The following is a 27,679-nucleotide window of genomic DNA, read 5'->3' on the forward strand; positions in this document are numbered from 1 at the left end:
TGTATTCTGCAGTAAATAAGATCTTCACTTAGCCTGGAAAAAGAGTCTGTTGCTCTATAAAAAAGCCCTCCGTAAAGCTAGGACATCTTTCTACTCATCACTAATTGAAGAAAATAAGAACAACCCCAGGTTTCTTTTCAGCACTGTAGCCAGGCTGACAAAGACTCAGAGCTCTATTGAGCTGAGTATTCCATTAACTTTAACTAGTAATGACTTCATGACTTTCTTTGCTAACAAAATTTTAACTATTAGAGAAAAAATTACTCATAACCATCCCAAAGACGTATCGTTATCTTTGGCTGCTTTCAGTGATGCCGGTATTTGGTTAGACTCTTTCTCTCCGATTGTTCTGTCTGAGTTATTTTCATTAGTTACTTCATCCAAACCATCAACATGTTTATTAGACCCCATTCCTACCAGGCTGCTCAAGGAAGCCCTACCATTATTTAATGCTTCGATCTTAAATATGATCAATCTATCTTTGTTAGTTGGTTATGTACCACAGGCTTTTAAGGTGGTAGTAATTAAACCATTACTTAAAAAGCCATCACTTGACCCAGCTATCTTAGCTAATTATAGGCCAATCTCCAACCTTCCTTTTCTCTCAAAATTCTTGAAAGGGTAGTTGTAAAACAGCTAACTGATCATCTGCAGAGGAATGGTCTATTTGAAGAGTTTCAGTCAGGTTTTAGAATTCATCATAGTACAGAAACAGCATTAGTGAAGGTTACAAATGATCTTCTTATGGCCTCGGACAGTGGACTCATCTCTGTGCTTGTTCTGTTAGACCTCAGTGCTGCTTTTGATACTGTTGACCATAAAATTTATTACAGAGATTAGAGCATGCCATAGGTATTAAAGGCACTGCGCTGCGGTGGTTTGAATCATATTTGTCTAATAGATTACAATTTGTTCATGTAAATGGGGAATCTTCTTCACAGACTAAAGTTAATTATGGAGTTCCACAAGGTTCTGTGCTAGGACCAATTTTATTCACTTTATACATGCTTCCCTTAGGCAGTATTATTAGACGGTATTGCTTAAATTTTCATTGTTACGCAGATGATACCCAGCTTTATCTATCCATGAAGCCAGAGGACACACACCAATTAGCTAAACTGCAGGATTGTCTTACAGACATAAAGACATGGATGACCTCTAATTTCCTGCTTTTAAACTCATAAAACTGAAGTTATTGTACTTGGCCCCACAAATCTTAGAAACATGGTGTCTAACCAGATCCTTACTCTGGATGGCATTACCCTGACCTCTAGTAATACTGTGAGAAATCTTGGAGTCATTTTTGATCAGGATATGTCATTCAAAGCGCATATTAAACAAATATGTAGGACTGCTTTTTTGCATTTACGCAATATCTCTAAAATCAGAAAGGTCTTGTCTCAGAGTGATGCTGAAAAACTAATTCATGCATTTATTTCCTCTAGGCTGGACTATTGTAATTCATTATTATCAGTTTGTCCTAAAAGTTCCCTAAAAAGCCTTCAGTTAATTCAAAATGCTGCAGCTAGAGTACTAACGGGGACTAGAAGGAGAGAGCATATCTCACTCATATTGGCCTCTCTTCATTGGCTTCCTGTTAATTCTAGAATAGAATTTAAAATTCTTCTTCTTACTTATAAGGTTTTGAATAATCAGGTCCCATCTTATCTTAGGGACCTCGTAGTACCATATCACCCCAATAGAGCGCTTCGCTCTCAGACTGCAGGCTTACTTGTAGTTCCTAGGGTTTGTAAGAGTAGAATGGGAGGCAGAGCCTTCAGCTTTCAGGCTCCTCTCCTGTGGAACCAGCTCCCAATTCAGATCAGGGAGACAGACACCCTCTCTACTTTTAAGATTAGGCTTAAAACTTTCCTTTTTGCTAAAGCTTATAGTTAGGGCTGGATCAGGTGACCCTGAATCATCCCTTAGTTATGCTGCTATAGACATAGACTGCTGGGGGGTTCCCATGATGCACTGTTTCTTTCTGTTTTTGCTCTGTATGCACCACTCTGCATTTAATCATTAGTGATCGATCTCTGCTCCCCTCCACAGCATGTCTTTTTCCCGGTTCTCTCCCTCAGCCCCAACCAGTCCCAGCAGAAGACTGCCCCTCCCTGAGCCTGGTTCTGCTGGAGGTTTCTTCCTGTTAAAAGGGAGTTTTTCCTTCCCACTGTAGCCAAGTGCTTGCTCACAGGGGGTCGTTTTGACCGTTGGGGTTTTACATAATTATTGTATGGCCTTGCCTTACAATATAAAGCGCCTTGGGGCAACTGTTTGTTGTGATTTGGCGCTATATAAAAAAAATTGATTGATCGATTGATTCTATCATAAGAAGAACTTGGTGTTGGAGATTTTATGTCTCTTAAGTTGTATATTTAGAGAAGACTGCTCCCTGTTGTGCATCACCTCGGGTAATGATTGTCAGCAGCTCTGCTATGCTAAAAAGTCTGTGGAGAATCCTGGAATTGATACCACCAATGTCATGATCGTCAAAGGTTATACGGTGCATCTTTTCAGAGTTTGGTCATCATGCAGTTCAAATCTGAATAACACTTGCTTTTGTTATACTGTTTACTTTCTGTCTCTGCAGACTGTTCATTCTGGGTTCATATGACAGAGAAACCTATGTTCACTGTACCCTGGAGCTCAGCAGTCATGAGTGGAAGGAGAAGACACGCAGCTCCATCAAGAAAGTGGGTTTCCCTTTTTTAAATTCCAGTATCAAGCATATTTCTATTCTTCTTTCATATTCTGTAGTAAGTATTACTCTGTAGTATTATCTAAGTAATATTATTCATATTAACATTTAAGTGTCTGGATTCCCAGAGCGTGTGTTGTGGTAGTCCTGGATCAAGCCTTAGATACAGCCTTTAAGTGGCTCCCTGGTCTCGGCTATCAGCTGTGTCCTGGATGTAGTGAAAGTGTCAAATTTGTTGAGAAGTTCAAATATCTTTATGGTGATATTCATGTTTTCTGTTGTTCAACCAATTTTGGGCAGTGCGGTGTTTTCTTATGTTCAGGATTGAGACTGTTACACCTCATATTTGTGCTTTTACATGTCTTAAACATCCACAGCAGTAAGTGGCACCAAATACCTGTGAAACGAATATGCCCTTCAGGATTTGAAGTGACTAGTGTAAGAGCTGCATGGACAGAGAGACACAGTAACTGTCGATGGTTGAAAGGTTACAATTTGAAGGGAATCAATCAGAACAGAATGATTCTCATCACAGAATCCACAGGTAGCATTACTTAGCTGTAATAAAAGTGATCAGATCAACACACACAACTGTATTTCCATCATAGTGTGACAGACACTGAATCAGTGAACAGATTGATTATCTTTACAATTCATTAATGGTGAAAATAGTCATTAGTTGTAGTCCTAACGTCTGACCTCTTGATTGTGTCATGTCATGTTGATGTCCTGGGGGTTGTGTAACAGCTTCGTGCTGAGCTGGACTGGGTGCTTATGGCATCTCTTAATCCACAATCTGTCGATATGGTATCATTATACGGGTTCCCGTGGATCATTAAAAATCTTACACCATTGGATATATTAAACTAAAAAATGATTTATTTGGCATTAAAATTTCTTTCAAAAGTCTTACCAATGCCAATATATGGGGAGGAGGCTTTTCTTTTGTTTTCTTCTGAGATTGCAATAAAAATGTTAAAGTAAATGGCAGTATGTATTTGTTTGTAATTCAGTGAAAACCGCAGGTAACTGTACCCAAAGCTATATTGTGGCACCAAGAATATGCCATATACATATATGAATATATATATGTATACAAAAATATAAACGCAACACTTTTGGTTTTGCTCCCATTTTGTATGAGATGAACTCAAAGATCTAAAACTTTTTCCACATACACAATATCACCATTTCTCTCAAATATTGTTCACAAACCAGTCTAAATCTGTGATAGTGAGCACTTCTCCTTTGCTGAGATAATCCATCCCACCTCACAGGTGTGTCATATCAAGATGCTGATTAGACACCATGATTAGTGCACAGGTGTGCCTTAGACTGCCCACAATAAAAGGCCACTCTGAAAGGTGCAGTTTTATCACACAGCACAATGCCACAGATGTCGCAAGATTTGAGGGAGCGTGCAATTGGCATGCTGACAGCAGGAATGTCAACCAGAGTTGTTGCTCGTGTATTGAATGTTCATTTCTCTACCATAAGCCGTCTCCAAAGTCGTTTCAGAGAATTTGGCAATACATCCAACCAGCCTCACAACCGCAGACCACGTGTAACCACACCAGCCCAGGACCTCCACATCCAGCATGTTCACCTCCAAGATCATCTGAGACCAGCCATTCGGACAGCTGCTGAAACAATTGGTTTGCATAACCAAAGAATTTCTGCACAAACTGTCAGAAACCATCTCAGGGAAGCTCATCTGCATGCTAGTCGTCCTCATCGGGGTCTCGACCTGACTCCAGTTCGTCGTCGTTACCGACTTGAGTGGGCAAATGCTCACATTCGCTGCCGTTTGGCACGTTGGAGAGGTGTTCTCTTCATGGATGATGCGAAGGAGATGTGTTGCACTGCATGAGGCAAATGGTGGTCACACCAGATACTGACTGGTATCCCCCCCCAGTAAAACAAAACTGCACCTTTCAGAGTGGCCTTTTATTGTGGACAGTCTAAGGCACACCTGTGCACTAATCATGGTGTCTAATCAGCATCTTGGTATGGCACACCTGTGAGGTGGGATGGATTATCTCAGCAACATCATTTCAACATCATCATTGATAGGTCAAATAAAAGGTTGAATATATGTAGGATCATTTACATATACACTAATTTTGAGATTTGTTCTTCCAGGAGGTGCTGAAAAGTATCATCAGATAAAAAATTAATTCTGGGGCCCCACAGGGCCCTAGACCCCGGCTCCTGGGGAGCTGTGCGCCCCCCCCCCCCCCCCCCCCCTTGCAAATTTTCCTCAAATTTCACAATTTTCATTTCACAGCCCTGGATCTTGCTGCAGATAGTGTCTCTGTGCATCGTTCAGCTATACAGCGCACAAAGACATGCTGTATGATGCTGTAATGCATAGGAAGCCTTTTCTGTGTACACGCCACAAACAGAGTCACTTGAGGTATGGTAAAGCACATTTGGACAAGCCAGCTTCATTTTGGAATAAGGTGCTGTGGACTGATGAAATTAAAATTGAGTTATTTGGACATAACAAGGGGCGGTATGCATGGCTGAAAAAGAACACAGCATTCCAAGAAGGTGGTTCCATCTTGCTGTGGGGCTCTGTGGCCAGTGCAGGTACTGGGAATCTTGTTAAAGTTGAGGGTCACATGGATTCCAGTCAATATCAGCAGATTCTTGAGAACAATATTCATGAATCACTAACAAAGTTGAAATTGCGCCGGGGCTGGATCTTTCAACAAGACAACAACCCTAAACACTGCTCAAAATCTACTAAGACATTCATGCAGAGGAACAAGTACAATATTCTGGACTGACCATCTCAGTCCCCAGACCTGTATATTATTGAAAATCTGTGGTGTGATTTTAAGCGGGCTGGCCATGCTCGGAAATCAACAAACCTGAGATGTTTTATAAAGAAGAATGGTCCAAAATTCCTTAAACCAGAATCCAGACTCTCTTTGGAAGCTATAGGAAGCTTTTAGAGGCTGTTATTTCTGCAAAAGGAGGATCTACTAAATATTGATGTAATTTTTTTCTGTTGGGGTGTCCAAATTTATGCACCTGCCTAATTTTGTTTAAAGAATTATTGCACACTTTCTGTAAATCCTATTTCATTCCACTTCTCAAATATCACTCTGTTTGTCTGCTATAGAATATATTTAACTGAATTTGCTGATCCAAACAACCAATGATTTATAAAGGAAAATCATGGAAATCATTAGGGGTGCCTGTACCAAAGGATGCCATTACTTATGCAGTGCATCATTTTGACTTTGATATTTTTATTTAATTTATGTCAAGTTGTAGAGACTGGCTTTCAGTTTGAGTTTAAGAAAGATAATTTTAGGAATATTAAAATAGAGAAGCCTGAATTACTTTTTGTGTTTGAAAGGGCATAAACAAATTAAAATGTGTAAAAGCCCAAGGGGGTGAATACTTTTGGATGGTGCTGTATCTCTACTGACCAAATAAAATTATATGCTATATGATATATTTAACTGAAATTGCTTTTTCCAAACAACCAATAATTTATACAGGAAAATCATGAAAATCATTAGGGGTGCCTGCACTTTTGCATACAACAACATATATATACTCAACAAAAATATAAACGCAACACTTTTGGTTTTGCTCCCATTTTGTATGAGATGAACTCAAAGATCTAAAACTTTTTCCACATACACAATATCACCATTTCCCTCAAATATTGTTGACATACCAGTCTAAATCTGTGATAGTGAGCACTTCTCCTTTGCTGAGATAATCCATCCCACCTCACAGGTGTGCCATATCAAGATGCTGATTAGACACCATGATTAGTGCACAGGTGTGCCTTAGACTGTCCACAATAAAAGGCCACTCTGAAAGGTGCAGTTTTATCACACAGCACAATGCCACAGATGTCGCAAGATTTGAGGGAGCGTGCAGTTGGCATGCTGACAGCAGGAATGTCAACCAGAGCTGTTGCTCGTGTATTGAATGTTCATTTCTCTACCATAAGCCATCTCCAAAGGCGTTTCAGAGAATTTGGCAGTACATCCAACCAGCCTCACAACCGCAGACCACGTGTAACCACACACCAGCCCAGGACCTCCACATCCAGCATGTTCACCTCCAAGATCGTCTGAGACCAGCCACTCGGACAGCTGCTGAAACAATCGGTTTGCATAACCAAAGAATTTCTGCACAAACTGTCAGAAACCGTCTCAGGGAAGCTCATCTGCATGCTCGTCGTCCTCATCGGGGTCTCGACCTGACTCCAGTTCATCGTCGTAACCGACTTGAGTGGGCAAATGCTCACATTCGCTGGCGTTTGGCACGTTGGAGAGGTGTTCTCTTCACGGATGGATCCCGGTTCACACTGTTCAGGGCAGATGGCAGACAGCGTGTGTGGCGTCATGTGGGTGAGCGGTTTTCTGATGTCAATGTTGTGGATCGAGTGGCCCATGGTGGCGGTGGGGTTATGGTATGGGCAGGCGTCTGTTATGGACGAAGAACATAGGTGCATTTTATTGATGGCATTTTAAATGCACAAAGATACCATGACGAGATCCTGAGGCCCATTGTTGTGCCATACATCCAAGAACATCACCTCATGTTGCAGCAGGATAATGCACGGCCCCATGTTGCAAGGATCTGTACACAATTCTTGGAAGCTGAAAATGTCCCAGTACTCGTGACATGTCCGGCATACTCACCGGACATGTCACCCATTGAGCATGTTTGGGATGCTCTGGACTGGCGTATACGACAGCGTGTACCAGTTCCTGCCAATATCCAGCAACTTCGCACAGCCATTGCAAAGGAGAAGTGCTCACTATGACAGCTTTAGACTGGTTTGTGAACAATCTTTGAGGGAAATGGTGATATTGTGTATGTGGAAAATGTTTTAGATCTTTGAGTTCATCTCATACAAAATGGGAGCAAAACCAAAAGTGTTGCGTATATGTGTGTGTGTGTGTGTATATATATATATATATATATATATATATATATATATATATATATATATATATATATATATATATATGACAAAAATAGGGTGACCAGATTTTCAAAGTAAAAAACTGGGACACTAACATTGTTAAAACATAATCACGACAGATTCTCAAAAAGACTTATGACTGTTTATTAAAGTCAACAGAGACAGTGATACAGCTTGTTAAGCTTTTTTGAAGAACTAATGCATAGCCCACAAAACAGGCAAAACATTAACAATTTTAACAACAACAACAAAATAAGTGCATATATGCAGAAGTCTATGACTTTAATATTTCAGACTTGAATGTACCTTTTTAAGGAAGCTATGGTTTGGAGTTATTCTTTCAAAAAACTCAGAACTATCATGAAAGTTCACCCGAGTAATGAGCAGTGCTTTCAAAGTGTCCAATCCCATATGGTTTCTCTCATCAGTTCAAGTATTGTTCATTATTGGAAAAAATGCGCTCAACTGGAGCATTTGTCCCAGGAAGGCACATAGCAAACTGTTTTTGAATGGAACATGACCTTGCCTAAAATGTGTGAACATTTCTGCCCAGCGTTCATCTGAAGGTGTTGAAGCTGTGTTCCACTGTCCAATCTTTTCAAATGTGTAGGTTTTGACAGAGGTGACTTCATCAAACAGCTCTGTTTCACTGATGTCAATCTGTGGCAGCTTGGTGGAGACATACCTTAGGGAGCTTTCAACCTCACCCTACTCTGGTGTGTGCTCCAGTAGTGTCCAGGAGAGGCACTTCAATTCTTGGAATGGAGAGCCACACTCCTTTAGGTATGAGATGCAGCAGCAGTCATAGAAGTTCTGGACACCGGTCTTAAACACATTCACTTGATGGTGCTCTGGGAAGCCAATCAGAAGACTTTTCACCTAAAATTAAAAATAATATTCAGCAATTAGAAATGTGGAAACATGCCATTCACTGTAAATCAATGCTTTAAATTTAAGGATAGGATATATAAAAAAGGCTATTTTAATTGAAGTTAGAGTTATTAAATGTATATACTATGCATTATTTCCACAAGTTCAATTACAACTCACCTTTAAGCCCATGAAGAGGGCAGCCTTTCTCTCCATAAGCTTTTCCAGGCGACTGGAGATGTGCAGGGCAGAATGGATGGCAGAGCTCTTCTCCTTCTCCAACTTTTTTATGTTGTCATTGAAGAATGTCAGTTGGTTGTGAATGAACCAAAGCCATGCCTCACACACTGGGTCTTCAAGAAACTCTAGGATGGCATTTGGAGCTTTTTCCTGTGATCTGAAGTAGGACTGAAGTGCTGGTTATAGCTTTAGGACCCTCTCAACAGCAGGCCCTAGTGAAAGCCAGCGGGTTCTGCTTGTCCCTAGAACAGTGGCATGCTCAACATCCACAAAGCCACAGAATTCTTTCAGCTCCTCAGTTCGGACAGTATAAATGTGAAAATATCCAAAGATTTTGACAACAACGTTCTCAATGTCACAGGGAAGTGTGTCAGCTGCTGACTGCACTGCATTGTGCACAATGTGTGCAGCACATCCTACTCCAACCAGACTGCAGGGGGTGGCTTGATCAAGTTTGTAAAACACATTATTTTGTCCTCTTCTTGCTTTTCCACCAAAATTTGTATTTGTGTTGTCAGCACAAAATCCAACCACTTTATCCATCAGGTCAAATGCAGAGAGGCTACTTTTGACTTCATTGAACAGGAGGGTGGATGTCTCACCTGGTAGTGATGTAAAATTTAGAATCTTCACATACGCACCCTTGGTCATGGTGAAGTAGCGAATCACAACAGGGACAAGTTTTACTGCCTTGTGGTTTGACGTGTGCGCCGCAACGGAGAGGAAACGAACATCCGCAGTCTCCTCCTTCAGTAACTCCATGGCATGGGGCGCGATGACTCGCACAATAATAGCCTCAGCTTTGGTACGAGCGCAGGTAAAACGCTGGTCGGAAAATTTCTGTGTCAACCCAGCTATACAGTCCATTGATCGAAAGCTATGGTTGTGTCTCACCAGGTGATAGGCAAATGTGGCTTCTTGGGCAGCACGTTTAAGTTCTTGATCGCCAGCAGCCGCTTGTCCGAAAAATGCGCTAACAGAGCTACTGTTAGCCTGTTCCCATCTCTTGTGCTTGCTAGTTTTGCTGTGGATCAGCACGTCGGTTTTTCCACCATGTAAAACGGAAAACTCACACTTACACAGAGTACAAAATGCAGCATGTTCGTTTCCAGGCACTTTCCTTAGAAAGCTGTATTGATCCAGGAGCTCTGTAGTTGGTTTTGATTTTCTTTTCGGCATCGTACTGACTCGCTGTTTTAAATGCATCCATCTGAATGGTGGCGGCGTGCTAGACGTTTCATGTCAAGAAGATACAAATACGTGGAGGGCTGTTGAGACTTTTAATTGGTTCAGATTTTAAATCTCCACAGCAACTGTGTGATTGGCATACACATGGTCCAAACACAACAAGTTTAACCATAAATGCGCTGTGTTGGTTTTAAATGACTTTGCCGTGTGATGTATGATGTTAAAGGAAGAAATAGGGGGAAAATCGGGACGTACGGGACGGGGATTGGATAAAACCGGGACAAAATCATGTGGGTGCTGAAATCAGCTGGGACAGGGGACAAAGAGCTCAAAATCGGGACTGTCCCGGCTAAATCGGGACATCTGGTCACGCTAGACAAAAAGGTAATATTTACACTCAAAGGAAATGGTTTGCAGCTAGCCTGTGACGTCACCATGCTAATGTCTGTGAAATATCTTGTAAATCACTTCAGAGGTGTTAAGTTCCAAAAACAGTGTTGTCAGTTTTAGAAGTGTTTATTTCTTGCTAGCGTTTACAGAATATATGAGAAACGTGTTATATAAACGCAATAATGAAGTGTTTTTAGAGAGACCTACCACTGATGTCACTGTGCCGCTCTATTCTGTTTGGCTGTCACCCCCCCCCCCCCATGGAAAAAAAAAACCCAGAAGAGATTGAACCAGAATATGACTTTTTAACCTCTTAAAATAGGTCAAGGTTAGCCATCTTTGAACTTGTCCAAGGTCTGTGTCCCAAGAATGTTCCCTGTGAATTTGAAGGCTCCGGCAGTAAGAGGACTGGACTTATGATGGGCACAACCGGATGGACGGATGCAAAGACTTCGCAATATCCGATGGCCATATTTGATGGCCTCTGGCAGTAAGTTAGTTGTTTTTGTCTTGTTGTGGGACAAAGCTCTGGTGTCATTTGGTTCAAGCTGCACCCAGAGCAGACAAACACAGAGGGACTTCTTTAAAAAGGCTGCATTTATTCAGTCATGACATGGAATTAAAGTACTTCAAGATATCGTTTTCCAAAATAAGGATGCTTTATGTGGATACGTCAGGCTGTGATGATGTATCTGACTGAAATGGCGTAACAGGTAAGATTAAGACTTTATATTTTCTCAGTGAATGGTTTTAATATTTGAAACAGTCTGAACTGTATGACTGGTCACATGAGGACTGCAACTTTTACTTTAGCTGCTGCTCAGTGCACAGCAGTGGGTTAGCACCTCCCTTTTGTAACTGGTCCATAATATTGGGACCCTAGTTGAAGGGTGCCAAAAAAGTAGTCCGGACCGGTACAGGTCAGTTATTTTGGTACCCGTTCCTAAATCTGGATGTGAAAACACACAAAATAGTGTGCCGGACCGTACGGTGGAAACGGGGCTTATCATTGTGAGACTTGGAATCTAACCACTGACCTAAGGTAACATTTGCATACCACCTGAATTACTTTGTCAAACAAGCTCTTTTTACAGACATCCAGATGAAGCATACTACGAATATGTGAAGAAATGTGAATTATGATATGGTGACTACTTTTGGGAGCTTGGGATGGACCACTGCTCTGCCTGTGGGGCTGCCAATCAGGACCCAAGGCAGTTCATCAAAAAGTTTGCTTCCAGTTTAATTCTTCTTTTTATGACCTCTGACACATCGTGTTAGTGTAACAATGCAAACAAAGTTAAATATGGCTTTTGTGTATCAACATTCAACTCAACTTTTATTTCTAAAGCACATTTAAAATGTCAGTAGTTGGCCAAATTGCTGTACATAATTAAAAGATGGGCACCAAGTTACCCCCAATCGTAAATAAATAAATTAAAAATAATAAAATTGCAACAGGCAATAAAACAAATAAAAGACAAAGTAAAATAAAGAGTAAAATGTGGCAGGAAAGTGTGGGACACTGCATTATAGTAACATGTGTAGGTGACACTGTTACTGGCAATTTACACATGTCCCACACCAGCATGTCCGTCACAGAAACGCGACCTTTGCAACATATTGGATGCCTTGTTTTCTTGGCACATTAGTACACGTTTAATTTTCTTTGCACTGATGAGATTGTCCCATTGGTGACATTTTAAAGGGCAAAGAAAGTCTTCACACCCCTCCAGCAAACCTTTCTGTAATTACAGTAATTTAGAGATATTACGGTTATCACATGAGGCTTGTTTGGAAATGACTAATGGCCGTTTTAGAGTGAAATGTCACTTGTGATTACTGGCTCCAGTGCTGGCAAAGCTTGATGCTGCTATACTTGCTGCACACTTATGAATGACATTTGTGGTGGCTCAAAGTGTATTTGTATTTTGTTGAACAGTAATTGCTCTTTGCTCTCACAGCATGTCTGATGCCTTTTCAGCAGATGTTATTTTCCAGTAGGGGGCAGTGTGATGTTACTTCTCAGCATCAGGACTCGGAGGCTGTCAACCTGCATGGACATACATAAATGCACATTGTATTGTGTATTATAGTGTGACTGCTTTTGGACTGCTTGTGTTGGGATTTGGCCCTATATACAGAACATGAAATTAATTTTCAGCTTTGTCATTCAAAAACATTACCCATTGCTCACCATTTAGCTGGATTTCAACCACCATAAAAGTAGACGAAGAAGAAGGAGAGGCTCAGAATCAGGAAGCTGTCCTGGGTATTATGAAATGAGCTAAATTAATAAATCCTGAAAGACCATGTTCTTGTTCAAAGAGCAAGACTCAGCACTCCAGTTGTTTGCACTTGGTGGGATAGCCAGAATAGAAACGGGGAGTATTTTTTTTTGTTTTAGTTGCCTTGTACAATAACCTTAATTAGCTGTTAGCTTCTGCTTGCTAACATGGTGTTTGCATTATAAATAACTAATGCACCAATTAAATTAATTTTACTTCTTGTTTCGTGAAGCAGCAGTACCACATATCAAACATTAAGGAAACTTATAGATTGTGTGCCGTGTGTGTATGTGTATATATATATATATATATATATATATATATATATATATACACACACACACACACAGTGTATCTGGAAAGTATTCCAGTGTATCTGGAATGTTTTCCACATTTTGTTATGCAACAGCCTTATTCCAAGATGGATGAAATTAATTTTTTCCTCAAAATTCTGCACACAATACCCCATAATGATAATGTAAAAATCTTTTGAGTTTTGTAAATTTAGTAAAAAAAAAAAACAAAACTAATAAATCACATGTACATAAGTATTCACAGCCTTTGTCATGAAGCTCAAAATTGAGCTCAAGTGCATCCTATTTCCACTGATCATCCTTGAGATGTTTCTGTAGCTTAATTAGAGTCCACCTCGGGTAAATTCAGTTGATTGCACATGATTTGGAAAGACAAACATCTGTCTACATATAATGTTCCACAGTTGTCAGTGCATGTCAGAGCACAAACCAAGCATGAAGTCAGAGGAATTGTCTGTAGACCTCCGAGACAGGATTGTCTCAAGGCACAAATGTGGGGAACAGCGGACACAGCCAGATCCCCACTGGTAATTGGCATAAGTTTTACGCCAGATGCCCTTCCTGATGCAACTCCAGTTTTACCTGGAGAAACACACACAGCCGCTGCTGTTCCAAAGAGGTCTCCCATCCAAGTACTAACCAGATCCTGCTCTGCTTAGCTTCTCAGATCTGACAGGATCAGGCTGACACAGAGCCGACCGGCTGCACTTATTTTCCACCATAATTTACAAATAAATTCTTTAAAAATCCTGCAATGTGTTTTTTCTGGATTTTTTTTCTCATTTTGCCTCTCATAATTGAAGTGTACCTACGATGAAAATCACAGAGCTCTCTCACCTTCCCAAGTAGGAGAGCCCACACAATCAGGGGCTGACACACATATATATATATATATATATATATATATATATATATATATATATATATATATATATATATATACATACATACACTCAACAAAAATATAAACGCAACACTTTTGGTTTTGCTCCCATTTTGTATGAGATGAACTCAAAGATCTAAAACTTTTTCCACATACACAATATCACCATTTCCCTCAAATATTGTTCACAAACCAGTTTAAATCTGTGATAGTGAGCACTTCTCCTTTGCTGAGATAATCCATCCCACCTCAAAGGTGTGCCATATCAAGATGCTGATTAGACACCATGATTAGTGCACAGGTGTGCCTTAGACTGTCCACAATAAAAGGCCACTCTGAAAGGTGCAGTTTTGTTTTATTGGGGGGGATACCAGTCAGTATCTGGTGTGACCACCATTTGCCTCATGCAGTGCAACACATCTCCTTCGCATAGAGTTGGTCAGGTTGTCAATTGTGGCCTGTGGAATGTTGGTCCACTCCTCTTCAATGGCTGTGCGAAGTTGCTGGATATTGGCAGGAACTGGTACACGCTGTTGTATACGCCGGTCCAGAGCATCCCAAACATGCTCAGTGGGTGACATGTCCGGTGAGTATGCCGGCCATGCAAGAACTGGGACATTTTCAGCTTCCAAGAATTGTGTACAGATCCTTGCAACATGGGGCCGTGCATTATCCTGCTGCAACATGAGGTGATGTTCTTGGATGTATGGCACAACAATGGGACTCAGGATCTCGTCACGGTATCTCTGTGCATTCAAAATGCCATCAATAAAATGCGCCTGTGTTCTTTGTCCGTAACAGACGCCTGCCCATACCATAACCCCACCGCCACCATGGGCCACTCGATCCACAACATTGACATCATAAAACCACTCACCCACACGACGCCACACACGCTGTCTGCCATCTGCCCTGGACAGTGTGAACCGGGATTCATCTGTGAAGAGAACACCTCTCCAACGTGCCAAACGCCAGTGAATGTGAGCATTTGCCCACTCAAGTCGGTTACAACGACGAACTGGAGTCAGGTCGAGACCCCGATGAGGACGACGAGCATGCAGATGAGCTTCCCTGAGATGGTTTCTGACAGTTTGTGCAGAAATTCTTTGGTTATGCAAACCGATTGTTTCAGCAGCTGTCTGAGTGGCTGGTCTCAGACGATCTTGGAGGTGAATATGCTGGATGTGGAGGTCCTGGGCTGGTGTGGTTACACGTGGTCTGCGGTTGTGAGGCTCGTTGGATGTACTGCCAAATTCTCTGAAATGCCTTTGGAGACGGCTTATGGTAGAGAAATGAACATTCAATACATGAGCAACAGCTCTGGTTGACATTCCTGCTGTCAACATGCCAATTGCATGCTCCCTCAAATCTTGCGACATCTGTGGCATTGTGCTGTGTGATAAAACTGCGCCTTTCAGAGTGGCCTTTTATTGTGGGCAGTCTAAGGCACACCTGTGCACTAATCATGGTGTCTAATCAGCATCTTGGTATGGCACACCTGTGAGGTGGGATGGATTATCTCAGCAAAGGAGAAGTGCTCACTATCACAGATTTAGACTGGTTTGTGAACAATATTTGAGGGAAATGGTGATATTGTGTATGTGGAAAAAGTTTTAGATCTTTGAGTTCATCTCATACAAAATGGGAGCAAAACCAAAAGTGTTGCGTTTATATTTTTGTTGAGTGTATATATATATATTAGGGCTGAAACGATTAGTCGAGTAACTCGAATAATTCGATTACAAAAAATGTTCGAGGCAAATTCTGTGCCTCGAAGCTTCGTTTAACGTTGTAGTACATATGCCAGGCCTGTGTGGCGTGGCAACGTCCGCAGGAAAAAAAAAAGACTGGAGCATAACAGCTAATCAAATTAGCAACCATAGCTACCGCTTTCCAACATGACACATAGAGTAAAATAAAGCCTTGTATGTGATTTCTTAATTTTTTATTTTTAATACATTTGCAGAAATGTTAAAACTTTTTTCATGTTGTCATTATGGGATGTTGTGAGTAGAATTTTGAGAGGAAAAAATAAATTTCATCCATTTTGGAATAGGTTTGTAACATAAAATGTGGATAAAGTGAAGCACTGTGAATACTTTCCGGTACTTATTTTACTCACTGTCTGTGTGTGTGTGCTGCAAACTTTAAACATGCTTTTTCTTCAGCATTTGAGTCTTGTGTGGCGAGTGTGCATACAGGACATGGTGGCTGAGTGCATTATTTATTGTTTTCTTTGAAACAGTTGTTCAGTTGCTCTCCACAAGTGGTCCTTGGCTTTTGGACATCTCTGCTGTTAATTCATTCCTCTGTCAACTCTGTCAAAAATCCTGTGAGGAGTACCTAGTTTTGGCCGGTTTATGGTGAAATTATGTTTTTTTTTTCTGCTTCTGGATTATGGCCTCACAGTGCTTACTGGAACTTTCAGAAGTTTAGAAATCCTTCTGTATCCAATGCCATCAGTATGTTTCGCAACAATAACTTCTTGAAGATCTTGAGAGAGCTCTTTGCTTTTACCCATCATGAGATGTTTCTTGTGTGACACCTCTCTGAGACACCTTTTTATAGGCCATCAATTGGGACTGAAGCAGCTGATATTAATATGCACTGACAAAGGGCAGGATTGCTTTCTAATTACTGATCGATTTCAGCTAGTGTCTTGGCTTTTCATGCCTTTTTGTACTTCCCTGTCTTCATATGTTCAATGCTTTCTTTCCCTTTGGCTTTTTACATTCTTACACATAACTTAATTTCACTACTTATTTGTTTTGGTTTCTTTTATGTGTGTTATATGGGATTACTTTGGTTGTTACTGACATCTGATGAAAAGGTCATGTCGACACCTTTAGAAAAATATTTACTGAGAAAAATTATTTGTTAAATTTAATAATAAATAATGTAAATAAATAATAAATTTAATGTGTTTCAGATTTCATGTAGACATTTATATTTTCTCAGTCATACATTTGTGCCAAACATCTGCAGTGCTATGGTCAGTTGAAAGTGTGCATGTTAATGAAATAAGTAATGAATATGTGAGCTGTCCTACACTTGTTCACTGCAGAAATCAGCACAGTGGTCTTGAAGTGGATCCTCTTCAAAGCACTTGTGTTAAATTTTGGTAAATAAAGGCACAGAAATGCAGCTAGACTGTGGCATTTGGACCTGATTTATCAGACCTCAGCAGTCCGCATGTCTGTGGCAGCGTACTGTAGTCAGGATTAAAGGCTATACCGTCTGCAAAAGGTCACATTGCCTTTTTCTTTCTAATTATTTTCATTCTCTGAATGATTGCCACAGTTGATCTTTGTTTCCTCTCTTAAAACCAGATGTAAATATTATTGTGCCATTGGGATACTTTAAACAGTGTGAGCTATGTGCTGTTTGCAGCACCATGTTTTATTAATGGATGATCACCTGGAGAGAGAGGAACCAAGATGCTGCCCAGAATGATTTTTAGGGTCAGTTTTAAATCTGCCCCTCCATCTGGTTAGTTTCAGCTTCCGGTGGACAGGAACAGTACCCACATTGAATGGACCTGGGAACCACAGGTTGTTGGTTTTTTTTTTTTTTGTTTTTTTTTTTGTTATGGATTTTTTAAGCAATTCCCTGACCGTCTGTTTGCACAGTGTTGTTGGTGATTGCATCAGCGTTGGTTAATCAACTGGTGGTGACATCTGCAGTGTGTTCTTGATCTCTGTATTGACAGTCTTTAGGGTGTGTTTTCACACACACGTTCAAACATAGTGTAAGGAAAAAATGCTGTGTGTTTGAGGTGTGTGTGTGTGGGTGTGTGTGTGTGTATGTTGTATGAACAAGTACTGCATTTGCCTGGCATAAATCTTGTCCTTAAATTGAAAGATTCAAAATTGTAAATTATCTTCACAATACTTCATGAAGAGGAATGTTATTGTCTGTAGTAGGCAACAAATTGTGGAACAATGGAAAAAAAAATGTGAGAGGGTGTTTGGGATAGCTAAGTTAGATTTTTTTTTTTTTTTTTTTGGGGTGGTGGACAAGTGGTTAATGTGCTTGGTTTCAATGCAGAAGGTTCCGGGTTCAAATCCCACCCCTGCCATATTTCTCCATGTAATGTGGAGTTGTGTCAGGAAGGGCATCCGGTGTAAAACCTGTGCCAATTCAACATGCAGATCCACCTTAGATTTGCTGTGGCGACCCCGAGTGCAAACAAGGGAGCAGCTGAAGGGACTTACTTTAAGGAAATTAATCAACATAAACCACAGTATGTTTGGAATAAACAAAACTTGTCACTTGTTCAGATTGTTGATTTACTTCCATTTCAAGAAAACAATAATAAAAATGTGGTAAGTGTTGAACGTGTCGGAAGACTCGGAACATTCACTTATCTCTGCAGTGACATTCATGTCTCTGGATCCGCGGCCTGTGAGAGTCCCAGGTAGGAATGAGCCTGACCTGATCTAGTGTCTGTATCGGGTCTAATATTGATGTTAACATTATTATCCCTCCAGTCTGAAGCACAGGGGGCATGTCGATCAGCATGTCCATCCGTCCGTCCATTTTCACTTGGTAGGGCGATACCTCAAGAACAAGTTGACCAATTTCATTCATATTTAGCATATGGGTGTACTTGGGTGATTCCCTGACACCAGTCAATAATGTTGACCTTGGGGCAATTCCAAGGTCACAGCAAGATATTCAAGATATTGTCATTGACATTCTTGTTACCATGATATCTCAAGTACCAGTTGACCAATTTTATTCATATTTAACATAATCATGTATTTGGGTGATCCCCGACACTTTGTATTACTGATTTGTTGGTACCAGGGGGATACGTCATCTCCTGATGACTCTTGTTTTATATTGGGGGGACAGGACTGATCCACTTAGCAGTCCAAGCCTTTGCCACATCATCAAATGAACACAGGTCACCAGTGAGTTGTGCTTTGCACTATGATACTATCATCTTCAGAGCTGTGTGGTAGCATGCTGTAATATTGATGTTGCATTATCAAATGTTTGACTGGGTTTATTTGTATATGTAACAGATAAAAGTAAAATAATAATTCTAACTTAGTAATTTAGTCGACTCAGCACATCCTTCAGGATCTTGCAGTTCCATTCAAAAAGTGTGTAGAACATATGGCTGATCACACATACAATGTGTTGTACTTTGTGTGCACTTATGTATTGGACAAATTTGTTGTTTCCACTTTTGCAGCCCAGGTGTACACCGTTGTAACAACTGGCCACTGAACAATGTGGATCTGGCATACTGTTTTATTACTGCTTAAAAATGCTCAGTGAACTATAAGGGCAAGATATAAATGAATCAAACACTCAAGTAACATGGCTTTGTTTACAAAGAGGGTAACCGTGAACGTTGACCTGAATATTTGATAGGGTCATGGCGCATCCATGTTGATAATCCTGATTTGGCTTATTCAGAAGTTGCTGCTTGACAAAAAAATAAATAAATTCATACATACGAGGGCTGTCCGTAAAGTATAGGTCCTTTGTATTTTTTTCAAAAACTATATGGATTTCATTCATATGTTTTTACGTCAGACATGCTTGAACCCTCGTGCGCATGCGTGAGTTTTTCCACGCCTGTCGGTGACGTCATTCGCCTGTGAGCACTCCTTGTGGGAGGAGTCGTCCAGCCCCTCGTCGGAATTCCTTTGTCTGAGAAGTTGCTGAGAGACTGGCGCTTTGTTTGATCAGAATTTTTTCTAAACCTGTGAGACACATCGAAGTGGACATGGTTCGAAAAATTAAGCTGGTTTTCAGTGAAAATTTTAACAGCTGATGAGAGATTTTGAGGTGATTCTGTCGCTTTAAGGACTTTTCACGGTGCGAGACGTCGCGCAGCGCTCTCAGGCAGCGTCATCAGCCTGTTTCAAGCTTAAAACCTCCACATTTCATGCTCTATTGATCCAGGACGTCTTGAGAGAACAGAGACGTTTCAGAAGAAGTCGGTTTCAGCATTTTATCCGGATATTCCACTGTTAAAGGAGATTTTTTTAATGAAAGACGTGCGGACGGGTCCGCGCGTCGGGACACAGCCGGCGCGGTGCGGCGGCACAGGAAAAACACCTCCGTGTTGATAACCATTTGTTAAAATCCAGTTGGCTTTTGATGGCTTTCAGTGGAGTGAGTATATGAGAAATTGTTTATCAGCTGGAGATGTTCCAACTTGTCCTTAAGGCTTCCAGCAGAGGTACTTGAACTCCTTTACTTGGGGCAAGTCCTCATTCCCTACCAATCCATCGGTTTCCTGCTGAGGACCATGACCTCACATTTAGAGGTGCTGATCCTCTACCCAGCTGCTCCATACTTGACTGTGAGCCAATCCATTGAGCGCTGGAGGTCACAGGCTGATGAAGCCAACAGGACCACATCTGCAAAAAGCAGTGATGCGACCCTAAGCCCACCAAACTGAAGACTCTCCTCCCACCGACTACATCTTGATATCCTGTCTGTGAGTACCGCAAGCAGGATTGATGCTGAGGCGCAGCACTGGAGGAGGCCAACTCCCACGCACGCTCACAGATCTGACAACCTGCTTCTGACAAACTGTTTGCTGTTGTCAAGCTCTTCTAATCTTTACACGGTTGTATTCGTTTCTATTATTTCGGTTTACCATTTCTTTTCATTTTTAAGTGCATCTACTGCGAATCTTAACTAAACTCCTACTGTTGTGAATTGCTAGTGGTTAGCTTTCACTAGTGGTTAGCTTGCATTAGGTAGGTCGACTCTCCCCTGCCATTTCTTTTATTACTGTTTTTACTAGTCTAATACTTCTGTTAGTTTTTTCAGTGTAACTGCTGTGAATTTTAGCTCATTATTTTACTCCTGTGTAAATCTTAGGAGTGGTTTAGCATTTTTGCTAGCAGTTAACTTGCGTGAGCTAGGTTGATTCCCCCCCCCCCGTTTCTTTCATTACTGTTCATTACCACTCTAATACTTCTGTTACTTGGTCAGTGTAAGTGCCGTGAATTTTAGCTCATTTTACTCCTGTGTGAATCTTAGGAGTGGTTAGCATTTTTGTTAGTAGTTAGCTCACGTTAGCTTGGCTATCCTCTTCAATTTTCTGGTGCACAAAGTACACTACTTTACATTTTACATAAATGCTGCATAATGCTGACAGACATGGTGGCTCTTTTAAAGAGCCGTGTCTGTAAGCTAGAGCAGCTTCTTCGCTCAGTGGAGATACAGTGGGGAAAATAAGTATTTGACCCCCTGTCAGTTTTGTAGGTTTTCCTACCTACAAAGAATGGAGAGGCCTGTAATTTTTATCGTAGGTACACTTCAACTGTGAGAGACAGAATCTAAAAAAAGAATTCTGGCTCTCACAGACCTGTTAATTTTTCTTTAAGAAGCCCTCTTATTCTGCACTCTTTACCTGTATTAATTGCACCTGTTTGAACTTGTTACCTGTATAAAAGACACCTGTTCACACACTCAATCGATCACACTCCAGGCTGTCCACCATAGCCAAGACCAAAGAGCTGTCTAAGGACACCAGGGACAAAACTGTAGACCTGCACAAGGCTGGGATGGACTACAGGACAACAGGCGAGCAGCTTGGTAGAAGACAACAACTGAAACACAAGATGACTGTCAATCTCCCTCGGTCTGGGATTCCATGCAAGATCTCACTTGTGGGGTAAGGATGATTCTGAGAAAGCTCAGAACTACACAGGAGGACCTGGTCAATGACCTGAAGAGAGCTGGGACCACAGTCACAAAGATTACATTAGTAACACATGATGCTGTCATGGTTTAAAATCCTGCAGGGCAGCAAGGTCCCCCTGCTCAAGCCAGCACATGTCCAGGCCCATTTGCAGTTCACCAGTGACCATCTGGATGATCCAGAGGAGGCATGGGAGAAGGTCATGTGGTCAGATGAGACCAAAATAGAGCTTTTTGGAATCAACTCCACTTACCATGTTTAGCATCAGCCTAGAAATGCTGGCTCTGCATAACGGCTTTTGGACTGTGATTAGGTGGAGGAAGCCATGTAGGGCTCGGTCCCAGTTGTGGTACCCCAATCAAACACACTACTGCACACTGTGAACTGGTTTTCTCTCTTGGATATGCCTGATGTGAGTTCTTTGAGCCCACGGGTGACTTCCACTCCTATCTCTAGGCCGAAATGCCAGGCTTTAGTGTAGGGATGGGACTGATCCAATCCCAGATAGGTATTGGGTTCCGATACTGACGTAATTCACGTATCAGAAAATACTGATCCAACCCGCAACATCTTCAGATACCGGAGAACAGCCACTGTGAATCCTCTCAACTGCTGTTGTTTGCTTTCTGCTTGTTTATTGCTGAGCAGGAGGAGGAGAGAGAGAGGTTTTCTGAAGCCTGACTGTTTGAGAGCGCTCTCTTCCACAGTGTTCTAGCTGCGGTTAGTGGCAAATTTCTGCCCAGCTCTTGGGTCCGGATTGTCTCTTCGTTGAGCATGGATTTTCCGAAAAAATTAACTGAATTGCTGCTGAAAATGTGTGCTAAAAAGTTAGCCACTTCACTCTCCCGAGGCTGTAAAACACCAGATCAGCATACAGCCGAGGAGGACAAGCTGAACAGAGATTCTGTCCACTGCAAGGGAAAAAGTCTCTGAAAATCCTGAGCGTGAGCGTTGATGATGATACATTTATTTCTCAGTTGAAAGGCTTCGTGTTTCCCAGAAGTTTGAAGTTTACACAGCACAAAAACAGTGAGAGAAAAAGAGAAGGAGACGGGGAGAGAGAAAGCGAGCGAGAGACAGAGTGCTGAGCAGTTGCTGCAAGAAGAATCCCTGGGCTCACTAGTGCCCCCTACCATGCAGAAGGACAACTGCGTGCCTCACTTTGTGCCTTTTTGCAGCCGTTTTATGATCGCTTAGCACACGAAACACGTGACTCACACATACAGTTGTTGACAAAAACACTGTACATTATGTACATCAGCTAAACATTGTAATTTAAGCTCATATAACCAAAGTGTTTGACCATTTTAATAGCGACATACAGAGAGACAGTGAGACAGTCTCGCTGCACAGCATGACAGCAGTTAGTCCAGTGATTGCGCAGTGCATGGTGAGGTGCACATTTCCTCTCAGTATTTGAATGGCAAATGTGAAAATTATGTGATTTTTTTTAATTAAAAAAAATCATCTAAAACTGGGAAAGTAATTTTATTGTACATATCACAGGAAAAATATAACCATTTAATTTATTTTTTCAGAATCCACATTGTTTCTCTTCAATTTGAGGTTTGGCTATTGGCTGAACCCTCCATTCCAGCACCCTGGAGTAGACTTGATCAGGGAGGCTGAGTAGTGTGATGCACCTATAAATGGCACACACTCTCTGGTCCCCTTTTTAAAATATGGGGACCACCACCCCAGTTTGCCACTCCTTTAGCACTTTCCCAGACTTCCACACAGTGTTGAAGAGACTTCTCATCCAAGACAAGTCCCTCCACACTCAGAGCCTTCAGCATTTCTCGATGGATCTCATTAATCCCCGGGGCCCTGCTGCTGTGGCGTTATTTGACTACGTCAGTGACTTCCAACAGGGAAATTGATGATGATCCCCATCAGCTTCCAGCTCTGCCTCTACTACACAGAGTGCTCTAGTCTTATGCAGGAGTTCCTCAGAGTGCTTCTTCCAGTACCCGTTTACCTCCTCAGTTGAGGTCAACAGAGCCCCATCCTTACTGCTTCCAGCTTGAATGGTTCCGCGTTTTCCTCTCCCGGGGTGCCTCATGGTCCTCCAGAAACACCTTGGTGCCGACCGAAAGTCCTTCTCCATGGTTACTCTGCACTCCTCCCACACCCACTTCTTTCCATCCCTCACAGCAGAGGCTGCTATCCTTCTGGCCTGTCGGTACCTTGCAACTGCATCTGGAGTCCTCCGAGATGACGTATACCAGAAAGACTCTTCCTTCAGTCGGAGTGCTTGCCGGATCACTAGTGTCCACCACGGTGTTTGAGGGTTGCCACCCCTTGAGGCACCTAAGAACTTCTGACCACAGCTCCCTGCTGTAGCTTCAGCAATAGAATCTTTGAATATTGCCCATTCTGGTTCAATGCCTCCAACCTCCACAGGAATGCCAGAAAAGCTTTGCCAGTGGTGTGAGTTGAAGATCTGTCGCACAGTGAGCTCCTCCAGATGTTCACAGTTCACCCGCATTATACATTTGGGTTTACCAGGTCTCTCCAAAGTCCTCCTCCACCCTCTCATCCAACTCTCCACCAGATGGGGATCAGTTGACAGCTCTGCCCCTCTCTTCACATGGGTGTCCAGAACATGCAGACTTAGATCAGATGATACAATCACAAAATCGATCATTGGTCCAGGGTGCTCTGGTACCATGTACACCTATCAACATCCTTATGTTCGAACATGGTGTTCGAACATAAGATACATTAGATAGATCAGGGAGGCCGTTCCTCCCAATCACACCTCTCCAGGTCATTGCCCACATGTGCGTTGAAGTCCTCCAGCAGAACAATGAAGTCCCTGACTGGAGCCCTCTGCAAGACCCAAGGGCTCTTCATGATTTTCTGGTTTCAGCCGAGGATCCTCTGGTCTCAAGCCCAGTTCCACAATGTTGGAACATGGCAGGCAAACACGGTTCTTAACCCTGGGAACACAGAACAGCTCGGAGCCTGTGATGGCAAGACGGGAGAAGGCACAGGAGGTTTGAGAAGTTCAGACAGACCTCTTATATCAGAATCTGTTTCATTGTTGGATATTGTGTATCTGAATTGGCAGAACTGAAAAAAATGTGAATCAACTCATCTCTGTTATCCAGACATCTGGGAGAGCTTGAAGTGTCATGAGGTCACTGGACAGAGGTGTTTAGCAATGCTGATACCTTTACTTTACTGATGCTCTGGTTATTGCCATTGTCATCTTCTTCTTCATCTTCACCTTGTTCTTGTTCTTCTTTTCTTTCTCCTTCCTCTTCAGTGTTAACTACCCCACTGGTTGTAGAAGGCCTTGGGGAAGCCCACATTTCACCTTGCTATATTAGATACATTTCTTTTTTCCATACGTGGGTTGGACCAGTTGTCTGCCTGGGTGGTTGTCATTTTGGATGCAGCATGGTTCCATGGTGTGGTGGATATGGAAATGTGCGGCTCCAGCTCATGCTCCGACTTTACATCAGTAAAAATAAATCAATAGCTGAATCCTGACAGTCTTGTATGGAAAAGCTGATAATTTGAGCATATCATCTCATGCTTATCAGATGGCGTTTGCCTGTTTCTTTCTTTATTTTGGTGAGGGGGTTCGCCTTTTTAATTGTGTAGAACTGCACAGTAAGTACAGTAGTCTACGTATTTGCAACCTGCTAGGGCCAAGTTAACTTGCATAAATGTAAAAATGTTATTTTTTTTTGTTGGGATGAGCGTTTCTCATCTCAACAAATTCTCAGTGTATTTCTCAGTGTTTGCTTGTGTGCGTGCGTGCGTGCGTGCGTACGTGCGCACAGATCGCCTGTGAACAGTTTAAATGACGCTCTTCCATCACACTGTAGGATTGGGCAGGTGTGTTTCTTTTGTTATTCATTGATGATGTGTTGAGGCTGGGGGCAGTTGGGACTCGGGCGTGTTTGCACATCTGCCCTGTCGATTCCGTCGCCTGCTCTGAGTGCTGATGTCTGCTGACGGCATGTCTGCAGGGACGCACACCTTTAGTGCAGCACTTCAGCAGAATACTGTGTTTTTTGTTTGTCCACTCTGCTCTGAATTTCCTCACCTGATCAGTTTTTTCTTTGCTGACTCGGAGCACAAACAGTCGGTGTTGCTTCATCTTGGTCACAGCATTTTGATCCTTAACAGGAGTGATTGACGTGCACAGAAATGGATAATGAACAGGTGATTACATAAACACCCCCCATGGTTCATTGTATTCTTACGGTCTGAAAAACACGTCCCACATGTTGCATGTGTGCTGTTCATATCATATATAGGTTCCCATGATGCACTGTTTCTTTCTCTTTTTGCTCTGTATGCACCACTCTGCATTTAATCATTAGTGATCGATCTCTGCTCCCCTCCACAGCATGTCTTTCCTGGTTCTCTCCCTCAGCCCCAACCAGTCCTAGCAGAAGACTGCCCCTCCCTGAGCCTGGTTCTGCTGGAGGTTTCTTCCTGTTAAAAGGGAGTTTTTCCTTCCCACTGTAGCCAAGTGCTTGCTCACAGGGGGTCGTTTTGACCGTTGGGTTTTACATAATTATTGTATGGCCTTGCCTTACAATATAAAGCGCCTTGGGGCAACTGTTTGTTGTGATTTGGCGCTATATAAAAAAATTGATTGATTGATTGATTGATATATGATTTCAGGTTGGTCATCTGTGCCAAAATAGGAACAGTGATAGCAAATGCCGTGACCTTTTTCAGTTTTATTATTTCCAAATCCTTCTTCCGTTATATTTGACACATTTAGGATCATCACAAAAGTTAACTTGGCTTGTTGTCTTCCTGAAACAGCTATTTTGAAGAAAGCAGAGTTTGAAATAAAATCCTGTGTTCAGCTAAATATTTTGCCTTCTGATGATCCTTGCTGAAGCTGAGAATATGTAACGTTGAAATTCATTCATTTTGCTGACATTTTAAAAGTGTTTTCTTTCACTTGCTGCAAACTAAGTGTAATAATCAGGATGTGTTTTGGTCAGAAGCATTCATAGGTCAGATGTGAAGTCATCATCCTCATCTGAAGGATTGGCGTGACTCCTGTTCCTCAACTTTACAAGTAGTATAGGTCAGGAACAAGAGCCAAACAATCAATCATTCAATCAAATATACTTTATTGTCTCCTCAGGGAAATTGGGCACTGTAGTTTCATTTGAGGGTGGACGAAAGTTGATAATTGTGGCGTGATTTATGATATACAGTCTTTAGAAGTGTGTTATTTACTGTTCCTCTGTGATCTAGTCTTACAAAAAGCAAACAAATCACAAAATATAGTTTAACGGCAAATTGCAGTACTGATAGAAATATAATTCTCAAGTATCATGATACATACTGAATTGGCACCCAGGTATTTCATTTCATTTATTTGTTTATTTGACAGGGACAATGCAGTCAACATAGATCGAGCAATATCTGCGACTGATGCGATGCACAAAGAGTTTATAGCTTCAACTAATTCACAACTCTTGTCCCTGGTTGGGCCTTTCTACAAATTACATGATTCATAATTCTACAATTTACATAATTCTAAAATTTAATTAAATAATAAACAACCTCATTCATCATTTCATTAGATCATCGACCCACCTTCGTACATGTAAAAATTTCTTGCATTTCCACACCTTCCAACACACATCCATAATTTAAATAAACTTAAGAACTGAATTTCTGTGGGTTAGCACACTCACTCCTCCATTCGGTCCTTCCTTGACCCACTTTTTTACTCTCAATGCTATTTCTGCACATGGAGGCAACATTGGTGACTTTTAAGCCAAAACATGAGCCTGGAGGTGAACATCCGAAACTCAGATATATTCTTTAGCTCAGGCGGCATGAGTGAGTATCATGATAAGTATCGCATCAGGAGATAAGTGTATCGTCTCAGCCCTTTTGTTCATGAAAATTCAGTAAGGTATATCGTATATATTACAATTCTAAGGTGGAACTATGCTAGTATACTAAGGTATATCTAAATGTCTAAAAAGGAAGAGTAAAATAGAAGAGTAGAGCCACTTAGGTGCCTGGTCTTGAGAACCAGGGATGTTTGAGTACTTGACAGATGTCATTTGATTTAATTTAAATTTCTTGTTGAATGCCAATGACATGCAGCTAGATTTACATCTCACATTGATATTCATCACTCATTGATCACTGCCGTCCCCACATTTAGT

General features: G+C 41.6%; 1 protein-coding gene across 1 annotated transcript in view; it reads left to right on the top strand.

Annotated features, from left to right (window-relative positions):
- pdzd8 (PDZ domain containing 8) overlaps window positions 1-27,679 on the top strand; it is a 186,376-nt gene that overhangs the window by 84,091 nt on the left and 74,606 nt on the right. The window contains exon 5 of the mRNA XM_034184410.1: window positions 2,591-2,693. Within this exon, the coding sequence (XP_034040301.1) occupies window positions 2,591-2,693 (103 nt within the window). The remainder of the gene's footprint in view (window positions 1-2,590; window positions 2,694-27,679) is intronic.

Source organism: Thalassophryne amazonica, chromosome 13 (assembly GCF_902500255.1).
Source record: "Thalassophryne amazonica chromosome 13, fThaAma1.1, whole genome shotgun sequence".
NCBI classification, from domain to species: domain Eukaryota; kingdom Metazoa; phylum Chordata; class Actinopteri; order Batrachoidiformes; family Batrachoididae; genus Thalassophryne; species Thalassophryne amazonica.